The 21599-nt window shown below is 37.3% G+C and overlaps 1 protein-coding gene across 6 annotated transcripts in view; it reads right to left on the reverse strand.

The window, feature by feature from the left end:
• Window positions 1–21599, reverse strand: part of PPP2R2C (protein phosphatase 2 regulatory subunit Bgamma) — a 190111-nt gene that overhangs the window by 80812 nt on the left and 87700 nt on the right. The window contains exon 2 of one of the 6 annotated variants that reach the window (XM_054633350.2): window positions 6760–6915. The exons of 4 other annotated variants lie outside the window; for them this stretch is intronic. In XM_054633350.2, coding sequence (XP_054489325.1) covers window positions 6760–6772 — 13 coding nt within the window. In that variant the 5' untranslated portion in view covers window positions 6773–6915. Of the gene's footprint in view, window positions 1–6759; window positions 6916–14408; window positions 14560–21599 lie in introns of all 6 variants that reach the window. One more of the 6 variants, XM_077177734.1, reaches the window with a different exon arrangement.

Genomic DNA, 21599 nt, shown 5'->3' on the forward strand with positions numbered 1-21599 from the left:
AAACATCTACATGGAGTTTCCTTACAGTGAGCCCTTTCCCATCTGGAGTGGTGAAAGAGTAACACATAGGGTATAATCTGGATTTCTGTGGATTTTGAATGAAAAGGTAGAGAACTAAGCTCATGGCAATTTTAACACCCTCAGATTCTGGTAACTGCAAGGAGCTGTCCTGGGCAGACTATTGGGTTTGTTAAGGTAAAAGTGGGGTAGGTTTTAAGCAAGGACAGTGGCCTTACTTCTTACAAAAGAAAACCCTAGATGAACAATGTGCCAGAATTCATGTAGCACAAAGAAGAGTACAGGCTTCTGGGTTTACAATCAGACTGCTTTTTAAAGTCCAAAGCTGTGAACTAATTTATGGCCCCAGTTCATTTTTACTTGCTACTATGGCAAAACTTAAAGTCAATACAGATGATATTTGGCTTCCCAGGAAGGGCTTTTCACAGACCTAAGTAAAAAGCCCTTTTGCACCCTAACCAATGCTATTATAGATCTTACCCAGAAATTAAACCTAGATTCCCCCTTGTTGTGATTGGCAACAATCAGATGTAATAGAGACAACAGGTGTTTTGTTTTGCCTGGGACTCTGAAAAATGAGGGGTTGGTGAATGAAAGGAGTCCTCTATTTCTTGTGTACCACAAAAATAAATAAACTTGATCTGCAAAATCCAAAACTGTATTATGTGCACTGCTTCAGACTGCAGCTGAATGGAGGCATTTTACTCTGGGCTCTCTGGTCCTGAATTTCAGAATACAATGCAGAGCAGAATAAAGCCACAGACTTGGAAAAGCTATTTATAGTGCACATGCCCCAAGGAGATATAGCTAATAACTAATTCATTTCACATCACACATTTGAATGCAATATGAAAACTTCTCAGTTTCTTATCAGCACAGGAGAAAAGACCCCACTGTGGCTTTCTTTAAAATAATTAAGGATTCTTTACCAAAACATTTTAATCAAACTGCATCTCCACAGCAGTCTTTTCTTTCCCTGCCTTATAGCTATTTTATTAGGAGGTCCATACCTATTAGGTTTTGATAAAAGCGCTGATAAAAGTTTTGATAAAATGATTCTCATTTTCCTAGATAACACATTTATTTATCAAATGGTTTTTCACAAGCTGGATTAAAATCCAATATAATATTGGTCATATCAGTAGGAAACAAATGGAAAATCTGCTGAAGAATTCAGTGAGCTATGTAACTGCAATATCTGCATATGATGAGGTTTTGGATTGGGTTAGTTTTCTGCTGCAGAGAAAACAGATCATCTAAGTATTGTTCCATGGACCAGATTGCTGAATATTTTATTACAAATGATTAAGAATTAAACAACAGACACGGAAGATAGGGATTTGTAGTCCTTGAGAGACATCAATAAGCATATTGAGCTTCTGTTCTGCTGCAAGTGCAGCAGCAACAAAGCAGCAAGCTGACACAGTGCTCAGTGTAATGACTGCCTTCTTGTTCCTCCACACCCACAATTTCTGTTTTCTTTTGCTTTTCTTCCACATACTGACACCAGGTGTTGGAACAGCTTGACTCAAGGAGAGTGTCCCAAGAACAGTGTGGTTTCAGCCAGTTCTTGTGCCAAGAAGGTATCAGAAAAAAGCCAGGAGGGGAGGCTGTGAGGAGCCCCAGCTGGTGCTCCACAGGAGCTACTACTGCCATGGGACTCTGGTAACTCTAACAGAAGAGGAAGGACCCTTGGAAACAAAAAGGAATTGAAAAAGTCCAAAAAACCCCCACAAATACTATCCTATTGCTCAGACTTAGCAATGACCCACTATTTAACCTGGGCCTTCTGTTACTTCTTAATTAAAAGGCAAGTTTTTGTTAGCAGGTTTTATGCTTAAATTAGAATTAATTGATATACAGAACAATGTGAATGAACACCAATCTGTAATTCAGTGCCCCTAGGGCACCCAGTTTTTTCTGAGTAGGATGACAACATCCCAATTTTACCATAGAAGAAGCAGCATGAAAATTGTTGTAACACACAGTAAACATAGACTGTAACAAGATATTGTGAGCTTACACAGCCTTTTACTGATGTTGTAGGATCAGTGAAAATGCTGGCAAACAACACTGAAGAATATATGCATAGACATCCTAATGATTTAAACATAACTGCCTTTCTGTTCAGCAGGCTTAACAGAGACAAAAGCAGTTACCTTGTACACATAATGCTTGTTTGCAAATTTATCACTCATGAAGGTCAGTGGGTAAAACTTGAATAAACATATCCTAAATCTCTAATTAAATTTAACAGAAAGAATGCAGATCTCCTTCAACAATCCTTTAAGGGTTTGGGTTTTTTTTTTCCTTTCAGCAGAATATTCTGATAGCATTAGAAAGTAGAGCTCAGTGACCCTTAAACACCCATTTCCAGAATCAGACCTTTAATAGAAAAGGATACACTACTTCATCTGCATGCATTGATTTTATTTAGAAAATGGAGAGAAGCTGAACTGAGGTTTTTTTCAATTTTAGATTGAGAAAGGGCTTTTGGTTTGGTTGGGTTTTTTTTCTGTTCTGTTTTCACTTCTGTTCTGTTTTCATTATGTTTACTTTATTAGATGTTTATTGATCATATGCGTTAGTCTGAATCTCTGTCAAATTCAGAAAATAATATTATATATATTATCCTCACTGCAATTGAGCAACAATATATAACTATGATTATTAAAGCAAACAAGGTAAATTATACTGACAAATATCTGATTTAAAAAAATTGCAAAATGGGAGTAAAAATAACTGCAAAATAGCATCATCTGCTCATTTTTTCATATTTTAGTCTGAGCCAGAACGTGTCCAGACTACCTGCAACACAAAACGTGCAAACACTCTACATTACCTGTGAAGGCAGAAATCACCTTAGTTGCTTAGAATTCTAAATATATTGAGGGTACATCAGCTATTGAAACTAATTGTAATTGTCACTTTTAAAAATTTGCTCATACAGTATTTAAAACTTTGAAGAGCACAAGTGCTATCTAGTCATCATATTAGTTCTTTAATTGTTACTTCTCCCATCAAGTAAGTGGCAGATAGCTTTTTTATATGCTAACATTTAAAATAATTTTTATTAATTGCTATTCCAATGTAAACTTTCTAATGGCTTCATTACATCAATAGGTGAAAATACAACCCTAAGAGAAAAGGAAACACTAAAATCAAGTATAGCATTAAAATTTAATATAAATAATACTATACTGGATATAAGCTTTTCTGTGTTTTCTTCAAAGGTCAGAAATATCTACTTTCCCCAGGAAATTCCAAGTATTTCACTTTTAAAACAAAGGAGAAGCGCAAAGCTTGTAAATTGCCAGAAATGTAAATTCACTAGTTATCAAATCTTCACATTTGAATGGCAAAACCCACAGCACTGCAGATGAAAGACATGTGACAGCACATTGGGTTTTTGGAATCTTTAAATGTACAGTACAACACTGAGTCAGCACCTTCTCTGTAACACAGGAAAGTGAAAATGTCTTTTTGAAAGAGCGAGAAGAGAAGGCTAAGCAGTGATCTCCTCCTGAAGTGTATTTATAACCTATAATTTATAATTTATTTATTTACAGCCCTGCAAAGGAGCGTGGTTACTGATCATGCTGCCTCCTGGTGATGCAGCAATGCAGGGTGCTGCTGTGCCAGTACACCAGGAGATGAACTCCTGTACTCCTGCACCCTGTCAGCAGAGCTCAGCAGCCCTGAACAGCAGCACAGGGAGGAGTGCTCAGGGATGGCTCTGTGCTGGTACCTCCCATCAGGGAGCTGGGCTAAACAACCAGCCCCTGAGCTGCTAGCCATGCTTGTTCTGCTTCCAGACAGGCATGCAGGGAGAGAGAATGAACCACTACAACAGCAAACACCATGAAACACTGTGTTATATTCACTGCTTGTATAGAGCAAAGCAGAATAACAGCAACAGAAAATTTCTCTCCTTCACACTCTAAGGTGTGTCTCAGTGTGTGTTTATTACATCAGTACAGCCAATCCTCTCCCAAACCAACCTAGAAATTTCTTCCAATGAACACCAGAAATTTGCATCCTCTCCTGCTTGCCTCCCACTATATTTATTGACACTGAAGAACTGGAGCCAATAACATGATGTGTATATAACCACATTTTAACTCCAGCTAATATCCAGCTGGAGCATCTTGAGTTTCATTTTAAAAGCTCAGTTATATTGAAGACCTTTCAAATAAGGAGAAACCTTATGGATCAAGCACTGAAAAACAATCACAGAAAAAACTTGTCATTGATACTTTTCAACACGCCTTTCTATAATTAATTAATTTAGTGACTACTAAACTAATGTAAAATCAGTCTGTGATTATACAGCCAAATGCAAAAGCAGATGACAAAAAACATGAGCAGATTTCCAACTTTTCACTGCTTAACTTCATTGAACATGCTTTTCATTGAAAATTAGCAATGTTGCTGGGTCCCAGGTATTTCTAAAGCCTGCAATTAGTAACTATTAAAACTTTCACTTATTAGCTGGATTTTAAAACCATCTTCAGCATTTCACTACTGTTCTAGTACTATCTATGCTAACAGAAATTCTTCATGCTCTAGTCTTGGTGCAATATGGGGTAAAGGAAAACCTCAGCCATCCTCTCTTCTCTCATTTATCAGGGGCTGGAGAACAGCCTGTCCATGTCCAGCACATCCAGACCAGGCATTCAAACTCCAGAGCCTCATGACAAAGCACATGGTTAGCTTTCATTTTCTTGACAGCTCCCAGATATTTCCAACGTAGTACCCACTTTTTCTCTTAAGAAGAAACTTTTCTCATGGCCCTTTCTGTTCTGAGACTATTTTATTGACAGCCAGAAATTTCCTAAGGACTGCAAATTAAGATAGAAGCACAATATTTTATAAACCCACCGTAAAATACCATCAGAATTTCCTGGAACTAAGAAAACTAATTTACCTCACTTGCCTTTTAATGGAAGGTGTCTTGCCCATGACAAGAGGGTTGGAACTAGATGATTAGGGTCCCTTCCAACCCAAACCATTCTGTGATTCTATGATTCAAATGTTTTGGCCTGCCCAGATGTTGAATAGAGAGATATAAAATAGATATAAAGACTTATCACAAAAACCTGGCAGTGGACAAGATAAGGAAGCATTTGACACAGACCACTACAGCCATCTGTATGTCATCATAGACTGATCACAACCCAGCAAAAAAATGATCTAGTCATCTTCCTGTCCACTAATGATACACACAGAAAATTTATCAATTAACTGTGTGCCAAAGTGTGACCTGTTGCTGTCAGTTGAAAAGATAGGCATATTCTCCAATTATTTCCTGTATGGTACAAATTAAACAGCACAACTATTGAAACCTTTCATTAACCTCCCAGCAAGTGCATGTCTTTCAAAACAATTACAGTCAAAACAACAATGATCTATAGACCAATTTTGCAGGGCTGAACACCAGAGACACCCATTCTTTAAATCTAATGTTATTTTGCCAGACAACAGACCGCAGACATTATACAGCAAATTCCAAGCCATATGTAACTCGCACACTGAGTGTGACCTTTTACTGTGCTCAGCCTTTGGTTCAGGCTGTGCTGCTATGGGACAAGACAGGGACATTCACAGGGGGCCAAAGACACCAGCCAGTCTGATCAAGTGTTCACTGGAGAATCTCTCTCAAGTCCTTAGTGCTCAAGGAAGGAGCCCCTGGAAGTATTTGTTCCAAAATAAGGATAAAGCTCAGCATGCAAAGGTGGAGGCAGCAAACAGCTGCAGCCCAACAAGGAGCACTAAAGAACCAAGAAGGTACACACAGAAAACACACCCTCTGTCTTTGGGCAAAAAAAAGACAGCTTTGAACTCTCCCAACTCAATACCTAAATTACATAAAAATCAAAATTGTAATAGTCTGTGCAACTGGATTAATATTCAACCAATGTCATGCTCAGATAAGACATTTAAAACCCCCCTTATTATGTCTTAATTTTTAGATGTTATGGAAAATCCAAGTAGAGGGATATATTCTACTGGATATCAAAGTCTTAAAATGTGAACTAACAATACCACTCCAAAAACATCTTTAAACATTCTATATTATGAAAGTTATGTCACTGTAGTGCAGGAAAGACCCAGTTAGGAGACAGAATGCTTTCCCACCTAAAACAAAAAAGCAAAGAGAAGTTCTGACCTCAGAAAGCAGCCAGTTGGCACTAAGATTTCTTTTTCATTCCAACAGCTAGCTGAGATACCAGAGCAGATCTAGAAACTAATTATTAACTATCATTTAGAATAGTACTTACTGATCTATTTTTTCCTTTGGATAATAGTGATGTTTTTTTATACTCAAAATCTATGCTTTGTTAGAACATAGTCTGTTTTCATTTTACAATTGTTTAGCATAGAGACTAAAATGACACTATGTGTCAAAAAGGAAGCTTTGATTTATGTTTGCACTTTTCCATGGGTAGTAAAACCAAATAAAGTTGTGTTGGCAACAATCCCATTATTTTGCCACTGAAGGCAAGTTTGTGAACCTCAGGAGAGGCTGAGTTTCCCACCAAGCTGCAGACTCATAAAAAGCTGTCAACACCAAATGCCAGAGCCAGGCCAGAAGTCTCTTTTAATTTTTTTTTTTTTTAAGAGCACTGGTGAAAAGATAGTCCACAAGAGTGGGGACAAATTGTAGTGTCACAACTACCCAAAAAGCAACAGAATCAAGAGTCAAATGACATCAAAAACGGTTAGTATACATGACTGTACCTTGGTCTATCATTTGGAAGATATAATTTATCAGTGCAAGCAGTGCAGCTTGTCTACTATATTTAGGGCTAAACCCAGATGGATTCAGTCAAGGAAATCTGAGGATTCTAGATGCCACCAGAGTCGCCTTGCGCACAAGCTTCCTTATAGCTTTCCCTAAAAAACAAAGAAATTCAAGACAAAAATGGTGAAAACTTTCCTCATCTAAGGACAATTTTTCAAGCAGGAACAAAACTGCTGACCCTGTAAGCAAGCAAGCACCTTGTTCTCCCAATCACTTTCAGTAATAGAAAAATACTTCCTCAGAGGACATGCCCAGACTTACAAAAGTGAGCCACAAACCATGGCCCAGATCTTTCTAGCTCCTCATTCACCTACATCAGTTCAATTAGCTGAGAGTCAAGAGAGTTTCCTCTCTCATACTCGTAATCCCAAAGAAGTAGAAACTAACTTTAGATTTACCAGCCCTGATCTAAGTCACTGAAATAATTAATACCTTGAAAATTCCTCAATGTGAAACCCATTGTATAGCTGTTGAAAGGATTAAACTCAGATTAATCAATTTACTCTCCACCAACAGTTCAACAGAATAACTGCTGAAACAGTTTAAAGAAGCATTAGCTGCTTCAGCCAATAGAATTTAAAATGGAGCCCACAAAATCATTCTACAGGATCTAGAGAAGAGGTGCTCTTTCCCTTTTAAAGGCAGGATCTTCCTATTTAGAAAGAAGAAGTGGTAAGGAAAAAAATAAAATCACACAAGCATATAAATAAAATGCTCTATTTCATAGAAATAAACTGTATTTCCATCATCTGAATATAAGGAGAAGAAATTAGGGAACTGGATTTTACAGCAATATTGGTATTCAAAAAGAAACACTCTGAAGTAGCAGCCTCCTTCCAGGTTTGTATAACATCAAAGAAAAGAAACCTTATGGACCCATGAAGAAATATCTTCTCCATTTTAATTCACATCTTTCATTTTCCAAAAGCCTTTCTTTTCTAGGAGTTTTATCAGAAAGGAAATACATGCAAGCACTGACTAGGAAAAAAAGAATATTTATTATACATTCCAGGTAGATTTCTATGGTTATTTACACATGTGTATATTCAAATTTGCAGTGCTTTGAAATTCAGAAAGATGAAGTGCTGTATCAAAGCAGTTCTTTTTATTAAGGCATTTGTCATTATGTGAATCTAGTTCAGGCAGCAACAATCCATTCAAGTTAGTTACTCAGGTGTGTATTTGTATGCACCAAGCTCTCATGAGAGAGTTTTCTTTCAACTATATTTGCACTTTTAAAAGCAGTACTTTTAATAAATAGTGAATCTGAATGAAGCCCACAGTATTCCTTTGGTGGAAATGAGGCAAGTTCTCCGGGTATGTCGACATCACCTCTCTAATACATAATTTCCAACATCAGTGGAGGTGCAATACTTACACCAGCACTTGCAGATTCAGTTTGAGCAGTGCAGAACTATCAGCCTGTGCCTGATGTGGGAATTGTTAGAAAACAACACGGAGCAAATCTTGGCTTTGACCAACCAATCAGAGCACAGAGGATTCTTTATATACTCAAATTTAAGGACACTTCCCATCCCTCACATCGCACTTCCCTTAAAAAGGCAGAGCTCTACTAAATGAAATCCCACTCTTTATGACTCGCCTTGCAAGCTGGCTGGTAAGTAGACATGAGGAATTACTAGCCAAGGGCAATTTCTAAGTGAAGTCATATAGGAATATACATGTACTTTAGGGATGACCCAAAACCCAAGCAAAATTAGTATCTTGCATAAATGTTCTTGAAAAAGTAATTAAAATGCAAGGGACACCACAGAAATTGCTTTCAAGAGCTTGAGTACTCTTGTCTGCTTTCTGGCTTAAGAATTTTAGATGCTCAACCCTTTTTTAATTATATAATTGATTTTTCTTGAATCAAAACCAAATTAAGTTATTTCTAGATCATCTATGCCACCACTGGAAGCACTAATCTACGTATTGATTTACTGCAAACAATTATACAAAAACTCTGATAAGTCATATTTCTATTATTTCTCTGGAAGCCATTTGTTGAGGTTTTCCACAATTACATTTTCAAACCATTGTCCCTTAATAAAGTCACTATATCCTTGATGCCAAGTGAAAATCCTGACCAGGGACAATAATTTTCACTTAAATACTGCAGGGTGCTTATGAAATTTTGGTTTTATAATCACTTTCAGGATCTCTTCCATGGTGTGTTGATACCCAGAATGGTTACAAACTAGCCCTACTTTCCATAAGTGCCCTCCACACATTTTAAATGCATGCTGCCAATAGGCCATGTCCAAGAAAAACAAATTCTCATTCTTTGCTCTCCCTTCTGCATCTACAAATTTATTTATAGCCAAAAAATCATTATTAAATGTCTCATGTTTATTACAATGCAATAGTATGTGCCATACTCTAATGCTATAATGTCATGACTGCTGGTCATTTTTATGTATCTTGCAACTTAGAATATAGTTCTCTAAAGTAAGCTAAAAAATGCTAATAAACAATGAAAAGCTCATGTAACAATAAAAATCTCAACTGTAAATATCAGAATATAAAATATCAGTGAACTCTGTCACTAAAATCACATTTGTAAAAGGTGGGCATGCTTAAAAACTATCTCCTGGATGTATGGTTTTTATGTACTCGTGCATCTAATGGCAACAAACAAATGTTAAACACCACACGTGTTAAATTTGACCATCCAAACCCATAAACTCAAAATATATTTGCTGATCCACCCAGAATTTCTAGCGTTTTTGCTTGACTCAAAAACATTAGGAGATTGTCCCATGAATATTTTTTAAAGCATAGATTTGACACAAGAATAACATATACAAACAATATATAAATGTGTCTATAAAAATATATAAATATATATTTATTTATATTTATGTTGTTCTTTGTTCTTTATGATGTTATTATATATGTTATATATAATGACATATAACAAAGAATAACATATAAATATAAATTAATAACAGACCTAAAAATACTTTAGCCTGTTTAGCTACACAGTCAGTAGAGATCAATTCATGTTCTACTTATCAGGATAGAGGAATCCCAGTGCAATAAATTAATACTTACTCCATATTATAGGCAAAGAAGAGTTTTACTCTTCCTTTTGCTTTGCTGTAACACGACTGGTTTAAGCTCTGCAGGTTTTCAGTTCATTTTGGTTTTGCTTTGGGGTTTTTTGGTGCTATCTTGGAAGTTGGATTTTTCATTGTTTGTTGAGCTGATGCAAATCTTCATCTTGATCTCTTGCAAAGTCATGTACCACATGCTTCGAAATTTGTGTTTCCTGAACATCATTATGGCTTTACCAGTCTGCTTTACTATTCTGGTGGCTGCACAATGAGGTTTACCTCATCGGTGTCCAGTGACAGTGAGGAATTCAAATATTGAAATGGAGTTATTACAGATGCCTACAAGCTCATGGTCTCTACCAGCATCATTTAAAGCCTATCCAAGACTCAATTTCATTACTTAGTTATTTTTCTTATTCAAGCCCCTGATAACTGGGAGGTGGTTTTGTTCACAGCAAGAGCAGAGATATCATTATTCACCGCCAGCATTTTACTCCACAGTGGGACATTATTACCTGCACACAGAAATGAAGGAGTAGCATGTAAGGCTCTGGGAGAGCAAACAAAAGCTCTCATCACACTTCTGGGAGGAAAAGGCAAAGGCTTCTTTGGAATATCCTGCTATCCACAGGGACTGTGCCCCTCTATTGTACAGAGCACACAGAGAAAAAACCATTCCTAGGAGAAATCCCTTCTCTGTCTAGTTATTTCCATGTTCAAATACATGTTTCCACATACTCATCATACTACACCTTGATGGACTTAGTATGTAGCACTGTCTTTTACAAATTTAATTTCTAAAATGAAATCTGAAAGTTTCAATTTGGATATAGGCATGAGTTCAGCAGTAAATTGCTTTGTATAAAACAAGCTCTGTCTTTTATTTGTCCTGCTAATACAACAGCAGCCTGGGTGGGTAGGAGAACTACCTCACCTTCAAGGCAAGAAGCTTAAAACCTTCAGAAGACCAGCAAAAGTCCACCTTCCTTTTTTCAATAGTACAACTATCAGAATATCTCTCTCTCTAGCTTATCTTTCTTTTATCCTTGTAGCACTGCCAGCTACATGTCAGCATCATTAGAACTTTAAGATCCTTATAGATTATCTAGCAGCTGTCCAGAATTTTCTGATTATCCAAACAGCAACACTAAAACTGAGCAGACAAGCAGCAATCTGGTAATTCTCTATGAGCAAACAATACTCTCTCAGAAACATACTACCACTTAGGAACACAATGAAAAGCAACCAAATGTGGATACAGAATTTTAAAAACTAATAGATTTTTAGCTATGAATTACTGATACCTTTGGGTGATAAAAAAATATAGAGAAATTATAAAAATTATGATAAAACAATATAGGGAAATTAGTTGTCATTCAATTTTTACCATCATCCTGGAAAAGAACTAATGCCTTTTATAACCATTGCAAGCATTTAGTTATACATCACAAAATATATCATAAACATAGATTGTGATATTTTCTTGAAACTCAAATTCTGCTGTTTTCCCAACCTCTTCAGATTCTTCAAGCCAAAAATACCTGCTCTTTTGATACAGCTCTAGCCTATGTGACCAATTTCTTATTCTGGGCTGAATCATTACAAAAGCCAGCCGATTGGTTAAAAATAAAAAAGGAATGCTGAATACCATAGCAACTGGCTTGCAGCCTTGCTAACATGCAGGAAGGATTTTTTACTTGAACAAGAGCTACAAGTGAAAACACCAGGCCAAAATCAGATCTGGCATAATATCAACAACGCAATAGAAACACAGAAATTACTTGACCCCTCCCGAGTCTCCTCCCTGTAGCATCTTTTGTGCAGCAGCAAATCTTCAGGTTCTTATTAAAATACAATTCCAACAGCAAGTTAAAACTTGTGCCATGGTATTGATTCCACATATACATCGATATGTGGCAGAATCTTTTCCAAAACAAATAGGATTAAATGTTGAAAAATCAAGTAATGGAAGCAGAGCAATAACAGAGCTTGATCTTCAGTTTTAATTAATGGTCATATCACTCCATGACTAAAAGGATTAAAAGTTTCTAAAGAAGCACCTCTAAATACAGATAATTTTACAATGCCTAATTTAGTGATCACTTTTAGGAACACATCAAAGTAGTCAGTTAATGTCAATACCCTCTAAGAACTGCATCAAATTCATAAGGAATACATTTAAAGAAGCATATTGCTCTGGAATTATTGCAAGAGTATGTGTTCAGGCCAAGGTTTTGGCAGGGGTGGGCTCTGTGGGAAGAGACCAGAAGCTGCCCTGTGTTGGACAAACCCACTGCTGTCCCAGGCTGAACCCACAAGTGACACCAGTGCACCTCTGTGAGAAGATATTTAGGAAAGGGTCAAAAACTGTTTGGCAGCTGAGAAGAGAGAATGAGAAAACATCAGAGAACCAGCTCTGCAGATGCCAAGGTCACTGAAGAAGGAAGGGGCAAAGTTTCTGCAGGCACCAGAGCAGAAATTCCATTGCAGCCAATAGAGAAGAGTGTGATAATGAAGCTTGTTCTCCTGCAGCTGATGAAGTCCACAGTGGAGCAAATATCCACCCTGCAAGCACATGGAGAGCACCAAACCAGAGCATGAGGAGATGCCCTAAAGGAAACTGCAGCCCACGGAGAGCCAGGTGGAGCAGGCTCCTGACAGGACTCATGGCCCATGCAGGGAGCCCACACTGAAGCAATTTTCAGGCCAGAACTGTAGCCTGTAGGAGCAGCACACTCCTGATGGACTGTTCCCCATGGAAAGGATTCATTCTGAAGCAGTGGAGAAGGACCTGTGTTGGAAAAGCTCATGAGGGACTGTATTCCTTGAGTGGGACCTCATAATGGATGGAGCATGGGAAGAGCATAAGGAGAAGGAGCAGCAGAGATGAAATGTTACAGACTGACAGTAACTCATTCCCCCTGCTCTGTTCAGAAGGGCAGAAAGTGGCAGGCAAGTTAGGAAGGAAAGAGGGAATTTGAGTCTGGGAAAAGAGAGGAGGACCAGAATACAAAACTGTCAGTGACCTCAGCTCTGAAACAAAACATGCTCAAATTGGCATGAAACCCATGACAAAGATGCAGCAGAGGTCCAGTGACTGAAGTACACAATGGTAAGGCCTAAACTAGTGCTCAAGAGTAACCAGCAGAACAATGGCTTCAGCTGTCTCCAAAACTTAGGAGAGGGCAACACAAATGGCTCAGAATGTTAAAGACAATGCCAAGATTCTGTTACCCTTCATTTGCCTAGCAGAAAGGCATCATTTGAGCCTAAACACTTCCACTGTTCTTATTACAATTAATTATGACAAAATTATTATTATGATTATTATGACAAAATAACTATTTAATACTATTATCAGAAATATTACAACTAACTTGAACCACCAGTTTCTTTATTAAAAAAAACAGTAAACATTTAGGAATACATATCTGCATGTCAGCCCAACTGATGGGTGTCTGGAAGCAACTCATTTGTGTGAAGGAAACTCTGGTAACACTCTGGAAACTGCTCCTCCTACTAAACAGTACTGCTGATACATCAAGGGCACAGGAAAAAATATGGAATTATTAAACACAAAAGAAGGCATCTTAGCATAAGCACAGTACACTCATACAAAAAAATAATCTCTATGATTACAATTCAGTTACAGAAAAAGATCTAAACAATTAGACAGATGTGCAGCATGCTGAGTCTTATGTTATTACAACCTTTTAATGTAGAGCCTCAATCTTTCTTGTAATATTTAGATTTCTGAGTTCAACAGCGAGCTGACCTAGGCAGTTCAAGATTTTCTGCAAACTAAAGATGTTTACAAACTAAAGATGTTAGTCTCAAAAAAAGCTGTGTTAAACCAGGAATTTAAAACAGACAAGTTTATCCAAATACATTGTCAAAGATCCCCTGCATTATACACAAATATATTTCCCCTGCAGAAATATGCAATATTACTCTCTCAGAAAAGTTTGTCACCCTACTATGAAAATTATAAACCACGGCAATGAAGTGAGCTAATTTGCAAAAGGACACCTGTAGAACTCATAGTTAAATAAGAACAAAGACTCTTTATTTTAGATCAGTGAAAAGTCTACATCTACACATGGGTCACTAGTATAGAAGATAGACTCAGTACCATGTAATTCAGTTTCCTGTAGTACAGTTAAAAAATACAAACAAAACAGTGTGTGCAATACAGTTAGTGCAGGAGACACACAAAAAAAGGAGAAACAAAGAGGAAAAAGGTTTTACTTTTATTGTAGGTATTTAGGGTTTGTATTATCTCTGGGATATCTCAGACTAAATAACAACACTCACAACATGGATTGTCTATATGTACCATTTCCTCTAAGACACAGCTGTTTTGAAAAACTTTTATTCACTGCTTGTAGAGTGACAAAATACAATCAATTAACTGTAGACACCTTTATCACATTTGCTTTTTGTAAATTCCAAGGTCCATTGTCATAAGGGATTCCTGTAACCAGCCATCTGGGTGGAACACAAAAATAAGTGACAGGTATCCCTACCTCCCAGTCCATCTCCAGAATCAACCTCACAGATGCTCTCCCCTTCCATATTGTCTTTAGGATGCAGCAGAAAGCAAGATCTTCCCCAAGTGATATGCTCAGGCTCCAGCAGGAAGCTGAATCCACCCACTCTGCAGCCAGCAAGTGATATCTTTTAAATAAAAACAAAAACAAAGCCATTGAGCTACCTCTGGTATACAACAGATTAATTTAATTTCTTTTAATTTCTCCCTTAAACATTCAACTTTTCAAGACTGTGTGTCAGCAAGTTCTACATCCATCACTGCGTCTCCTAATAACAATACAGTCTCTTCAGGGGGTATCTGAGCTCTTTTTCCCTTGAAAATTCAATGGTGATTCACAGATCAAACTCTCCACCCAGTCTAAATTGCAGGACTCTGTTAAGGTGGAAAGCCTCAGCACAGATTCATGCTCATCCACATGGCCTGACAGGACTAGGAGAAATATACTAAATATCCACATGATTAGCTCTTCTCTGGCACACTCTGAGTACTGTGAAACCAAATTACATGCAGTTTGCAAACAACTACACAGACTGAAAACACACAGTTCATGTGGGTTCACCTTCCTAAACTCCTAGGGTTATTTTAAGTATAGGCAGAGAGAGAGCATCTCAGTTTAGCAATGGATTTGATTTACAGATGAGTATAATGAAGGAAAGTGTAACGATGGGTGTATACAAAAGAATGAACCCACCTCATGTTTTATTTAAGAGAAGGACAGTAAGGGAGCAAAACTCCTTTCCCCTAAATTGAACCCAAATAGCTGATTCTTTTGCTATTACTGTCCTGTGTAGCTAGTTTTTACCAGCACCTTCTCTTTCTGAATAAAAGAGAAATAACTGTCAATTAATTAAAATAAGTAATAAGGAGTCAGGAAACATCCGCACATTAGTGCCTTTGAGAGGCAAAAACAGACAAAAAGCAATTAGAATAGCATGGAGTTACTAGATTAGTTTGCAGCAAGTGGAGAACTGTCATGTGTCAGATGCTCATGATCTAGACAGCAAAGCAAGAATGAGCTCCAACATTCATCTACATGTAAGATTTACAGTATGATTATTTTTAAAACAAAAGAAAACAGGAACCAAAATGCATCCAAAAAGTGTTCTTTGCCACAAATGAACTCAGACAGGCTAAGAACAAAAAACACATCAGAGAACAATATTCAAGTATATGAATGATGTGATACATAAAACTGTTCAGGTATCATTAGTAACTCTGAGCCAGTCATGGAGCAATGTATTAGCTGTTTCCTGGCCAGTTTTGAATGAGTAAATAACAACTAATTTTTATTTGCAAGTCTGTGGCCTTCTCTTGCTTTTCCATGTCACTAGGAAAGCATTCAAACTGTCCCATGCAACTGTGTCTTATTGAAGGTGTGGAAAAGGGGAAAAAAAATTTTATTAACATCAACTGCCCTGCATTCAACATGAATTCCCTTCTTCAGCTTCCTATCACAAGAAAACAAGAAATACTATAAAAAAATCTGTATTCAGACATCAGATAAATGAAAATCAATAGTTCAAGCACTATGATATTTTGTTGATAAAAAGAAGAGCATACCTAGAAGTATCACACCAGAAGAAATCTGTTTCTTCAGCTTCTTCAAGCATCTCTCTCAGCATCTGCACATATTTGTTGATTTTCTGCTGCTTGAGCCAGTGTAGGTGTAGGCCATGTCACAGAGCATGCATGGCACTGTGAAACACTGAGCAGAATTCCAATGGAGGGAAAATTGTAGCACAGCCATCCAACACTGCTGGTGCCTCTTCTTAACCTTGAATCGGCAATCCAAGTGTTCTTCTAAACCCACCTGCATGCTCTTCAGAAGGTGGGCTACTGCAGTTTGCCAAAGAGCACAGACCCAGAAAGGATCCACCATCATGCTGATTGCCAGTGAAGTATCCATGGCAAAAATTTGGTAAAAAAAAATCCATACTCCTTATTTTAAAAATATTAAAATACTTACCAAATAAATGAATGGAATACAACAGTAATAGTATCAAGCTCTGGCCGTGTATTTACATCTGAAATATTCAGCTCCAAATGATGATTTAGGGTACTCAGAAGAACATTAACAATCACAGTTCCTGTTTATAAGAGCAAATGCCCCCAAGCAATGAATATTGGATTCCCATGATCAAAGTTCTACTGCCAATGTCACAGGATTTAGTACTATTTTTTCTAGACAAATAGGTCAGATGAACAATTAACCATCATTTTAAAAAGTCAACCACAGCCCTTCAAATGTAAGAAATTTTCTTGCAAGTTTGCTTTTGGAAAGGTCATCTTATTCTGCTCAGATCTGGGTTTTTATGATGAATGCTACAGTCCTCCTGCACAGTAATACAGAAACATGTTTGTATAAACTAACTGACCACAGGACATTGTGCATTGTCTAGAAACTAAACATTACATTTTTACCTCAGCCTTATGCCTGCATATGTGGAAAAAAAAATAACCTATGCCCAGCATAAATGCCTACTTCTACATCTACTTAGATACAGCTGTTGCACAACCTAATGTGTTCACTTGTCTGTAAACAAAAATGTGTGTCCTTATGAAATATCCATCAAGTGTCTTATCCATTTTTACCTTATACTGATTAACTAAATGAAGTCTGCATGCCTTTATTAAAACCTGTAGGTGTAGAAAAGACTAAATTCCAAGACAGTCAAGGGATAAGGACCAATTAATAAAATTAAGTATCAGCACTGAAAAATACAAGCATTTCAGTGCAAGATTACTAACACAGTAACTGAAAACAAAGTTTCCACTGAGACAAAATTACTATTATTATTATTGTTACGGAAAACCAAGATTAAAAGAAGATAAACAGAAAAAAAACCCTGCTTTTAAATAATTTTTTATTTTATACACATTTCATTGTGAAACAAATTAATTGTTCCTTCTTACATGCTTGCTATCTCTTCCCACTTGGCATCTGCACCAATATTGCTTTTAATAGCCTTTCACTCGTAGCTGAACCTTTGGGTGGTGGGGGGAGGCACTGTTAGTCAATACCAAACCCCCTATTGTTCTGTTATCTGGCTATGAAAACTTTTAATTAAAATCTGAAAGCAAAAGGATGCAACAGTACTGGAATCTAGAGCTTCTGAAATGTAATCACAGCAATGGAGTAACCACAGAGGTGGAATTCTTAGTAAAGAATTGCTTCATGCTTGGTCATTTACCCCTTATACAACAGAGAGAAAAACCTGAAATGTTTTAAGTCAGGCCTTCCATAAAGGAAAAATTCCACAGCAGAGAAGCAGAGAATGAGGTATGAGTAAAGTTGTTTTAGAATAATGCAGCAACAAGTTTGCTACTTTTTAAGTACACAGGATTTGAAACCTACATTACAGAGCTCCTTTGGTCACGTAGTTTCATTGTTTGATCATCTTGCTCATTCAAATCCTTCTCCCTACTAAGATCACACAGTATGTCCCATTTCCCACCATCAAAACAGAATAAAGCCACATGTGAGCCAACCATCACTTGGTGTTGTCATCTGGTCCTTGATGAAAATGTTATCGTGAGAGGGGAAAAAAAACAATGAACATGTCTACTTAAGTCTTAGGGAAAACATTTCTGGTGCTGAGGGAGCTCAGCATAGAAGGAGGCTCAGGAAGAGTCTCAGCAAGACCAGTTGTGCACAATTTCTACCTCAGTGTGGTTTACAGAACCACCCATGTCAGAGCAAGGCACAGGTGGCAGAAACATGAAGTGAGGAATGCATAAATCCTTGCATGACACGTTTTTTTTTCCCTCAGAGTAGTTAAAAAAGCTTCAAGGCTGTTTTAACCCAAGCCAAGGAGTTATGTTGCCAAGCAGATGTGCAGAAGAAAGCAATAGATAATTACTGTCATTAGTCACCTCCTTCAGACCAGAGCCTGGCTCCAAATGCTGTACAGTGGGGTGCAGAGAAATTGCATATGCATCCAAGAAAGCCCAATGAAATGTAAATGACTGCAGTCCCTTGATCTTTCTGAAATGATGTGGTTCACCCTCCGGCTGCAGATATTGGATTTTGCAGCATTAATCCCCACTAATGTAACATAATACTACCACTGGAGTATATGTACATTTTGATAACAACATATGAATGTGTTGAAAAAATCAGAGTATGATAAGAATATTTATATTTGCACACATTAAATCTTCAGGGAACTTGACAAATTTAATTCTCCAATTAAAGTCAGAAAGACCACAGTTTTCTACATTTCAAATCAAGTGCTGAGATAACAAACATGCCAGAATTATAATGCAAAGGGAAGACTCAAGTCACAGAATCTCTGAATGGTATGGATTGGAAGGGACCTTGAAAATCATCTACTTGCCATGGCCAGGGTTAGGGTTAGGGTTAGGGTTAGACCTTAGTAGACCTGGTCTACTAGACCAGGTCACTCAGGGCCCTATCCCTGTATTTGAACACTTCCAAGGGATAAAGCAACCACAACTTCTAGGAGCACTGTTTTAGTGTCTCACCACCCCCACAGAGAATAATTTCTTCGTACTATTCAACCTAAATCTTCCCTCTTTCATTTTAAGGCCATTACCCCTTGTCCTGTCAATATAAAGCCTTGCTAGAGGACCCTCTTCAGCTCCCTTGCAGCCCCCTTGAAATACTGGAAGGACACAATGAGGTCACTCCAGAGCCTTCTTTTTTCCAGGCTGCACAATCTCAATTTTCTCAGCCTCTCCTCACAGGAGAGGTGCTGTGACCATCTTTGGGTTCCTAAGTCACTGCAGCAGCACACTTCTCTTCTGACTCAAAGACCCCAGTAGTCTCAAATACATGCTGTGGGTGCACTTTTTCAAACAGAATTTTTCACAAGGGATTCCTACATAAGCCAAACTCCTAGGCTGCTGCTAGACAGACATTCCTCAGGTGTACACAGTCAACTCCTGCCCATAGATCTCAGAGGATAGTGCCATATCTGCTGCTGAAAAGGTTATGTTTCTCAAAGTTTACCATCAAATGGATCTACAATGAATTATCAGTTACCTCTCTTTATAAGTCCTGTGTCTCTGCAGGAAGCCAACTTGACACAAGGAGTCCTGCTAAGCTAGTTATTTTTCCTTTCTCTTCATTTCATTCATTTGTTGTAGGAATTTATTCAAACTTAATGAATCAGTCCAAAATTCTTCATACATATGTCAGTGTTCTTTAAAAAAAAAAAGAGAAATTTACAATTTAGAAATGGGCATAAATCTTGTATTCAGTCAGGCATGACCATGCTTGAGTTGTCCTGCAGTAATACACTAACAACAAGCCTCCCTGACTACCAGACTTGATAATCGTAATTCTGCCTAACAAGGCTTGCAGTGAGACTTTATTATTCTGAGAAAGTCTGAGTTGAATTGATTCACTGTATTTCACCACAAAGCTGCATTTTTTGAGGTATCTCCATATGGAAATCTCAATGAAGTCAAAAGGAAGTTTGTTATAGACATGGATATTTTAAAAACTGACAAAATCCTCTCTTTTCAATACATTAAAATAAGCTGCCACTCAAAATTTTGCAAAATATGCTCAAGTGCTAAGCAGTTTGCTGGGATCAGCCATGAAAGGAGATCTGACTATTCTGATCCTGCAAAATACAGCTCAGGGAGGGGATAAAGACCATTAAAGATCAGATTCATTTCACAACTTCATTCCTCAAAAATATCCATCTGAATTGGCAAGAGGAGTGATTTCTGAGGTGCTTCATTTCCACACGTTTTCTTTAATAAAGTTTATATTTCATAATATATATAATCCTTACCTATTTTACTCACCAAAGTGTTTTACTGCTCCCATCACACAGTATTCCACTTTCCAACTGCTTTTCTTTATAAGCGTACTGTGACCACTGTGAGAAAGTTACTTCATGCACTAATGTGCAAAAGCATTGGCAATTCAGCCATTTTTTTAGCAGAAAAGAATTCCACAAAACCTTTGCCACACCACTCCCTTGCGAGCCACTGCCATAAGGTAAAGTGAGGGCTGTGTGCTGCAAAACAATTCCCATCAAGCTAACACAATGTCCTCTGCAATCTTAGAAAAATAATCTTGCAATTTTTTTCCTCTGCTAACAGCAGAAGCAGTAGCTATGGCACATGCAGAAAGAGCAGAGGCCAAGATAGTATTTTTTAAAGCCACCTGATGATGTTGACAGTGATCTGGAAACAAACTGCAGATTATTGTTTCTGTTCTAGGCATACTAATTCAAAAACAGAGGGCAGGATATTATATCTGAAATATTTTCTTTAAAGATGTGTCTAAGAAGACAATTTCTCCAACTTGAGATTTACTGTGTAGTCAGTAGAAATCTGTGTATTGCTGCAAAGATACACAAAAGAGCAGATTTGACATTTACACAAATTGATTTCTGCATACAGTTAAGCTCTACTACTGTTACCAACACAACACAAAGCACACCTTAAAAGCAAAACCCAACATGACAATCCACAAAGAAAACCATAAAAACACCCCCAGAACACGTCTCCTTGATAAGGTAAATTTTCAGTTGAGTCTAAATACAGTCTTCAGTTTAAAAAAAAATCATGTGTTTCACATTAGAGACTAATGCTAATAAAACAGCAGGATTTTTCTATTTCTTCTAGGAGTGTCTGTTTCCAAAGAAGATAAGCTATATTTAATTTTGAAACACACATTCCTGTTGCAATTAGCAATGGCTCTAGAAGCATATAGTAAAAAAAAGCACTAATCAAGATACTGATCAAAGCATGATTTGATGGAAACTGTACAGGAAATCTGAATTAAAAAATAAAGTCATAACAAGAAAAAACAAGTGAAATAAAGAACCCACCGTCTTTATTATTGGCATAGTTTTACTTAGCAGTCTGCAGCAAAAAATCAATTTGTTTTCCTTAAGTTTTAGCTGAAGGTCTAAATGAAACATGCAATACATACAGAGTATTTTCTCATTTGTTTTAACATTAATTTTCAAGACAGTGTTGAAAAGCTGAATTTATACCCAGCTGTAGTTTTTATAACCAACCAAGAGAAATTTAGTTTGTATGCTAGAGCAACTGTGGAAATCAATTCTTAATCTATGACCTTGCTTACCACAGCTTGAAGCCTTGCAATAAATAAATGCCTTGAGCCACACATAAGAAACATTTGGTGAATTAGAGACAAATAACACAAATCTATATGTGT

The sequence above is a fragment of the Agelaius phoeniceus genome, chromosome 4 (assembly GCF_051311805.1).
Source record: "Agelaius phoeniceus isolate bAgePho1 chromosome 4, bAgePho1.hap1, whole genome shotgun sequence".
NCBI classification, from domain to species: Eukaryota; Metazoa; Chordata; class Aves; order Passeriformes; family Icteridae; genus Agelaius; species Agelaius phoeniceus.